Raw genomic sequence first — 7788 nt, 5'->3', positions numbered from 1 at the left:
ACCGCTCTTGTACATGGTGGGGGGGGGGGGGGGGCAGTAAAAGGGGGAGGGCAGTTCCCCGAAAAAAGAGACCAAACCATTCCCCTCGGGGCTGTGCTGCAGTTCCCTGGACATTGCTGCACAATGGAGCGTTGGCGCTGGGGGTGAGAGGCAGACACGGGCAGGAGGCCATGGGGTGGGGAGAGAGATGGAGACACGGACTGAGAGAGAGAGAGAGAAAAAAGTGATGGAGAGCTGTAGGCAGGCGGGACACAAGGGCTGCCTCGCTGCATGGCCTCTGGTGCTTAGCCGGAGGCGTTGATGTAGAGTTGGCTCTTGAGGATGTAGTCAATGACGGGCTGGCAGAGGTAATCCACGACGTGTCCATCCCCGTGCTGCAGGGCCAGTCTGGTGGTGTGGGGGGAGAGAAAGGGGTCAGAGCCCACTTGGGTGGGTCAGGTGGCACCTTGGTGTCCCCAGAAATGGAGGGGTTGGCTGGAGGCACCCCTCTCCCTGCACTGTAGCAGGAGTCCCCCTTCATCACCCACCTGCTTTTGGTGGAGCTGACAACCGACATGGGGTGGTTTGAATCGTCCTTCACCACCAGGATGTTGTTCTGCAGGGGAAGGAGGAAGAGAGGAGCGAAGGGATGGCCTGAAAGTGAGCATCTGCCCTGCCAGCCCCCCTGCCCCGCTGGCCTTTGGGGGCTGCTGTGTGGCAGCCCCATTGCTCATCCCACCCAGCAGCTGAGAGCATCTAGCTTCAAAACATTTTTGTGCCCTGTGGCTGAAGTGCTCCCCTGGGTAGAGAGGCTGTGGGTCCTCTCACAACCTTCCCCAGCCATGTGTGCATCCACTTACTTTGTATTTGCGGAGTATGGAGGAATGGTTCATAATCCGGTCGGGGTCTGCTCCATCCCGGGGCACCACCACAATCCCAAACTCCCCAACAATCACCTCCATCTAGGAGCAACCCAAAACAGAGAGAGCTTTCATAACCATCCTGTGTAAAACCTGCTGCTGTCTGCCAACCCCCCTGACCCACAAAAGCTGGGCCATGGTCTGGATGCAGAAAGGAAGTGAATTTGAGGCTATCTGTGGACAGTCTTTGGCAGAAACTTGGATTTATCAAGGTGTGGTGAGTGGTCTGTGGTGGATGAAATAAAAAGGCACATGGTTAAATCCTATTAATAGATGTTGAGGTTAGGCTTTAGAGAGGGCTTGTCATAGTAGAAAGAGGGTGGCAGCAGAAGAGATTTCCTGAGGAGGACATGACCTCTGCCTCGCTGGAAGGCTTTAAGAGCAGGATGGGTGTGTTGGTCCTGACAGAGGTCTTGTAGGGTTGTTCTGCCCTGGGCAGAGAAAACCTGAGTTTGCACCAAGGCTGGTGGCCAAGTTTGCCACTGCAGGGGGATGGCTCCCACTGCCTCGGCTACCTCAGGACAAACCAGGCTCATCTGAAAGAGTTCTGGGTCAGCAGATTTTATTAAGTGAAAGCTGTTGATTTGGCTGTAAATGTGTTTAATTTCTAATGTCAGGCCAACTTTTGTAAACCTCTTGCTTCCCACCTCCATGCCTCATTCTGCTGGGAATTGCATCTACTTGATGCCAGCTCTGTCCAAGGGAGGAGGAGTGGGAGCATAGCCTTTGGAAATCCTTTGGGACCAGCTTACCTGCACCCAGGTGATGTCCTCTGCATGAGTGGGAGCAGGGCTTGCTCTGTGGAAGGGGAGGCCTGGCAGGGCTGGTGACTCCGGAGCAGAAGACCCTGTCCCTCAGGCTGCCCATGTGTAGGGGGAGGTGAAGGTGAGGGCTGGGGTGGAGGAGGAGGTGGGGATGGTGGGCATGACTCCTGCCGTCCTGAGAGACCCAGGTGGCTTCCAGGAGTGCTGGGTATTGGAAGCAGAGGAGGAGGAGGAGGAGGAAAGAAGCCAGGGGAAGAGGAGCACAGAGGGGCACCCGGCGGTGGTGACTCACGTCTGCCTCGTTCCAGAGACCGGGGATGCAGAAGGACTCCAGCAGGTCACTGCCACAGAGCAGTAAGATGCGAAGCTCTGAAGAAAAGAAGCAGAGAAGCTCAGAGGTGGGAGCAAACGGGGCTGAGCAGGCACCCTCTATTGCCACCCCACTGCACTGCTCAGGGGGAATCCTCTTTCACACAGACCTCCCCTGCCAAAACAAGTCCAGCTAAAGATCCTGTGGTCCATCTCACATCCCTACCAGTACCAAACATGAAATATTCTTCCCCACTCTACTTTATTTCAGCTCCTCTCCCGTGCTGCTGGGTTGTTGTCATCATTGCTATGTGCTGTTAAACTGTGGCTGTGCTGCAGCCCTGGAGGTGGGATATCCCCAGGTATGCAAGTCATTTTGCCATGCTATGGGCACCTACAGTCGCTTTGTGACCTGCTGCAGGGGCTTCCAGCCATGGGATAACGGGGAGAACCCAGGGGACTGCTCAAAGCCCTGGACATGGCTGTGTTTGCTTTAGCAAAGCTGATCGTGAAGCACCAGAGGTTTTCCTTGCACACCTTGGATGACTTCTGTGTCCTCCCTTTCTCTCCCTGGGGCTGGGACTGGTGCTTGCTGACAGCTTGCTTTGAGGCTTGGCTTTGCTGCTCAGTAAGCACAGCAAGAACATTGCGCTGCAGGAAGGAGCTTTCCGCTCTGACGGGCCCATAAGGATGAATTTATTTGCACAGATACCAAAGGAGAGCCATAAACCTGCCCGGAGGAGTGGGAAGGGGTGGCTGCATTGGAAGGTGCCTCCCTGGTTGTCATTTCCAGATGGCCAAAGCCTTTGGGTTCTGCATGGTGCTGGTGTTAGGATGGCTGTTGTGCCAGGCTGTGTGTGAACTAGCCCATGAAACGGGTCTCAGAAACACCAGCAAGCTGCTGGTGGTCCATGCTCCCCATGCAGAGCCCTGGGTGATGTATGGTGGTGCCAAGAGCGTGGTAGCCTGGTGGGTCTAAAACCCCTAAAGGACTTTAGGTAAAGGAGCACCATGGCTGCTCGGGTGGCTGAAATCCCTCCTGCTACTGAGCACAAAGCTTGTCAGGGCCACGGGCAATGTGAGGATGTGGGTGACAGCACTGCTGGAGGGCAGGTTTCATGGCACATGGGGTGAATTTCAAGGCACAATGCCACAGTGGATCCATGCCAGTGCTGGGAGCCAGGTGTCCGTGGTTTGCTCCCTTATTTTAGGCTGCTTGTCTGCCAACAGGAGTGTGCACAGGCCAGTTTAGCGCTGCTCCTGTTTCACCCGAGCCCCAATAGATGGCACTGGGACAGGATGACGGTCTGGCAGCCTTTGCTCACCACCAGATCTGTCATGCAGGCCCTCCTGCGGCGCAGAGTGCCGGCACGGAGGGGACAGAGCAATGCATACTCACCGATCTCCTCGTATCTCATCACCGTCCCCAAGTTGGCGTTCTCATCTGGGGAAGGGAAGCAAAAGAGAGCTGCTCATGCCCAGCCTGGGAGAGGGGGCCAGGAGGAAGGCTGGGGGCTAGCACCGAAGCCAAGGTGATGCTGGGACTTTCCTATACCTACCCACAAAGGTGAAGCGCTCCATGGGTGGGCGAACACAGCAAATTCGGCTCAGGCTTTCTCCCACCTTCCCCAGGATCTTTGCTAAAGATGAAGGGGAAAAATTAACCAGTGAGACAATGATGCCCTGGTAGACTGACCCGCACGAATGCATCAGCCACCCTGACCTTGCGAGATACTCCTGTGCCCAGGTCGGGGAACTGCTCTCAGCATCTCCCCACCCCTGCCTCTTGTGGTCTTAACTCCCAAGAGCACTATGTTTTGCCTTGACGAGACCAGCTGGACAGCTAAAATCACTAAAAAAAATCACAAGGCATTTGTTTTTATGGGATTTAAGTAATTGCCCCCTCTTCTCCCCAGCTAATACCTCCATGTCCCACATCCTGCCGGCTCGTGGGAGATCCAGCCACATCCCCTCTCCTGCCAGTTTGTCCCTTGCACGCACGCCACAGGTACCAGGTAGCCTTTCTCTTAGGTTCTCTCACTGCCTGAACGCCATCCAGTTAAAGACCAGTGAGAGTTCACAGCCATTTTGGCCGTTCTTGGCTCCCCTTGCTGTGCTGGATGCTAACCAACCCCTCCATCACATCCCCACCTGAACCTGCACTGGGGGCATGGAGCCTGATGAGCGACCTGACCCAAAAATAAGCTGATCGAGTGCTGTTCCTAGCATTCAGCAGCCCTGGCTGGGAGGTGAGGGGTGGGTGGTAATGCCCCGCTTCCCTACCCTGCTGCCACCTACCTGCGGTGGGCTTGTTGGAGACGTTGTTGTTGTTCTGGTAGATGGTCTGCGAGGACTCGTTCTGCGGCTGTCCGATCACGGGGGTGATGGAGGGGGTGTTGACGTTAGAGAGGATGCAGCCAGTCACTCTCTGTGAGGGAGAGATGTAGCTGGAACAGCGCCTTCACTCCAGCTACCTCCCAAAACCTTTATGACCCCTGTATCGAGACTCTGCACCCCAAGCTGAAGGTGACAGGTGTCCAAGCTTATTTTAGGATCCCCAGTCCCATCTGACCTCACTGGATGGGTCTGGGGGTGGCAGGACCCTGTGGGTAATGACTCACGATTAAGGACGGGGACGGTGGGATTAACTTTTTGTGTGATCCATGAGGCCAGCAAGGCTGCAGCCGTGCTGCCTGCAGGCAGGCATTGCCCCTATCGCCTGGAGGTGCTCATAAATTCTGATGAATAAATAAAAATACAGCATCTGGTGAATCAGTGGTGCAAAGCCAGTGGTTTACACATTACCCTGGGAGCAAACACGGCCTCTTCTCCTCCACCGGTCCCTGCAGGAGAAGGAAGGCATCTCCAGGGGCTCTCCCTGGCCTTGACACCATGGTCCCTGGATGCACGGGACATCCCACCAGGCTGGTTAATACTACTTCTGTGCCTCCTGTCTGGGCTGCCCGTGAGATTGTATGATGCTGTTTTATCCATTTCCCATCCTTGATTTGCTCGCTATATCCAAGTGTTGGCAGTAGCCCTGCGGTCACCCGAGAGCAGTTGTCTTTCTCCTCGGCTCTCAGGCCTGCCTGGGCTTCGGAGGGACTTTTCCTCCTGGGTTTTGTGCTCCCTGGGGACTTCCTAGATGCTGAATTTTCCCTCCGCAGGTTCATGCAGCAGTTTCAGCTCAGCTGGTGAGTGGGGATGTCTGTCCACCTCTCCTTCCCCTCAGGGTGGAGCAAATGGTCGGCATTAATGATTTGGCTTATGCCCACCCCTGCCTTCACTCTGCCTTCACCCCTCCTGCCCTCCTGGTGTTTGTGGGACTCGGATGGCTGCTGGCTCGGCTGGAGGGCACCATTTGCTTTCACTATCAGGGCAAGGAGCTCAAAGCAGCTGTGACAAGGTATCTTGTGACTGTTCCAGGTCAGGATTTCAGGCACATTCCTGTAAGTCTTCTCTCTGTCTGTCCCAGCCATGTTTTGGTTGTTGATATCCACATACTGGTGCAAGAGTAACCCCACTCCTGCTCACTCCCCACACCCTCATCCCAGCTGCACCCAAGGCATGGCGGCTGCCTCACCTTCATCAGGTCACGGTGGTGCTCCAGCACGCTGCAGGTGGTCTGCCAGGTGTCCTGGTAGCACTCCCAGGGGTCCACCCTGTGGGGAGCACAGGAAGGCAACAGTGTTGGGCAATGGCCACTGCCTGGACCTCCTGGCCATGCTGCCTCCTCCTCACCGGGCTGGTCAGCAGTGCTATGAGCAGCCACTCTCACTCCCCCAGCTCTGCCATGGACCATGCCCTTCCTCCAGCCCTTCCTTCCAGCTCTCCCTAATAACTTTGGGGACCTCAACATATGTCCGGACACCTTTCCACTCTTGGTACCCAAGTAACCAGCTTTCATCTGGTTTGGATGTAACTACACGTGTTACAACCCTGTTTCCTGAGGGCAGCCTGGAGATGTCTCTGGTCCCACCTCAGCTGCCAGATGTTACATGGCAATGTTGGGAAGGGGAGAGTCCGTGGGCTGGTGCTGCACGTGTGGAAAGGAAAGGTGCCACAGCACAAGGCTGGGCTGGGCTGGGCGAGTTTAGGGCTCACACTGACACCACAGACTCAAGCAGGGGGCTTGCAAGACCCCCCTGAAGCCAAAGGGCCCCCTTGAAGGATGGTGTAACACTTCTCATCAGTTCTCTGCTGGACTAGGAGAGGAAGGCCTCCAATTTTTAATTAAGCTTTGGCTGGGAGAGGAGAAAGATCATCCTGGAGCTCTAGAAGCTGGTGGCATCTCCACTTTGCATGCAGGACTTTGCCACCACAGTGCCCGGGAAGGGGCAGGGGCTGCTGGTGCCATGGTGGGTGCAGGCCCTGCCACTCACCTGATCCAGTCGGAGGACTGGACGGCCAGCTGGCACATGGTCAGGCGGTGCCGGCTTGAGACCAGACCCTGCAAGAGAGCGTGATGGAGGAATGGTTATGGGAAGCAAGCATTGTGCCCTGGCCAGCCTCGGCTTGCAAACCTTCCCGGGGCAGAGCATCAGGCTCACTCAGATGAGACAGGCCAGAAGGATTTGCTCCTGCCCACAGAAATTTATTTAAGCTCCTATTTGCTGGAGGGGAGAAGTCCCTGCCTTGCTTCAGCCCCGGTTATGCACCAGTTGGTGAGATTTGCTCAGCACCACCACTCTCAGCCCTGTGCTGCAGTGGGGCCAGACCTGGGGATGGTGGTTTCTTGATGAAATTTCTACAGCTTTCAGGAGAGGAGGAAACTCTCTCCTCTCCTAGTCTGGGTTTCCCCCTGCCCCAGAACATGCTTTTAAAGGTCCCTGTTTGCAATGTCACCATCCCCACAATAAAATTGGCTTTCAAATTATTCAAACAAATGAACAAAAGAACCCCAGCCCAACAAGATGACCACCACCGTTTTGGGTGAAAATGTTTCTGTTTGCTGTCTAGTACATCGACTGGTTGTAGGGTCTTGCTGCAGTTTTTATCTAAAGAGTGAGTGGTTTCATCCTCTCCCTCCTCTCAGAGACTTTCCCATGGTCAGGAGCTGCCCCGTGCAGAGGACGTCCATGAAAGGACCACGGGTGCAGGCCCAGTGCTCACCCCTAGCTTCAGAGATACCATTGCATGTAGGAGGCAGAAAGGGAAAATGGGGACAACCCACCGTCTTCCCGTAGGAGTCGTGCACAGGTGAGACAATGCCACCGATAACAATGAAGCGTCCGGTCTTGTGCAGATAATCCCGGGCTCGCTCTGAAGGAGGACAAAGAAAAGGGTGCAGGAGGAGTCAGCTGGACCCACTGAGCCCCACAACGCCCCACTGCTGCCCGCTGGCTTTGCCCAGTGCCTGTGGAGCAGCTCATCCTGGCTTGGGCAGTGCTGGGAGGGGAAGGTGACCAAGGGAAGGGGTGGCTTCATCTTTACTGCCCGTCTCATTCAGTGCTATCCTTGGTGATGCTGAGCATGGACCTTCCCGGGGACCACCAAACCTTGCAGGAAGGAGGATTTGGTGGAAGAAAGCAGGTCTTTAGCAAAAGCTAAATAACATTCAGACCCCAAATCACCTTCCACCACCTCACCAGAGGGGCAGCTGAGAGCCTGCACCACCCATGTGAGCTGCTCAGCAGAGATGGGCTCTTTCGGTAGCCCTGGAGGATCCAGACCAAGCTCACGAGGTGATGCATTGAAGCTGGTTCATTCACTGCCTGCAGACAAATCCTTTCCTTTCTGTTTTTCTCTGCCCATAAACTACATCTATCCTTTCTCTCCCTGTGATTTCTCCCTTCCTTGCCTGCTATGGTTTGCTG

The 7788-nt window shown here is 55.4% G+C and overlaps 1 protein-coding gene across 1 annotated transcript; it reads right to left on the bottom strand.

The window, feature by feature from the left end:
• Positions 1-284: 284 nt before the first annotated feature.
• Positions 285-7226, bottom strand: NMNAT2 (nicotinamide nucleotide adenylyltransferase 2). The gene is made up of 10 exons (XM_035898072.1): positions 7146-7226; positions 6355-6422; positions 5556-5634; positions 4271-4400; positions 3532-3612; positions 3372-3416; positions 1956-2032; positions 840-941; positions 528-595; positions 285-387 (listed from the first exon to the last, which is right to left on the bottom strand). Exons 2-10 carry the CDS (start codon positions 6390-6392, stop codon positions 285-287), a joined length of 723 nt encoding a protein of 240 aa, XP_035753965.1. The 5' UTR covers positions 6393-6422; positions 7146-7226.
• Positions 7227-7788: the final 562 nt, after the last annotated feature.

The sequence above is a fragment of the Egretta garzetta genome, unplaced genomic scaffold (genome assembly GCF_000687185.1).
Source record: "Egretta garzetta isolate BGI_Z169 unplaced genomic scaffold, ASM68718v1 scaffold187, whole genome shotgun sequence".
Taxonomy (NCBI): Eukaryota; Metazoa; Chordata; class Aves; order Pelecaniformes; family Ardeidae; genus Egretta; species Egretta garzetta.
Note: the sequence above shows the minus strand (reverse complement) of the source record. Positions and strands in the feature narration are given on the sequence as shown.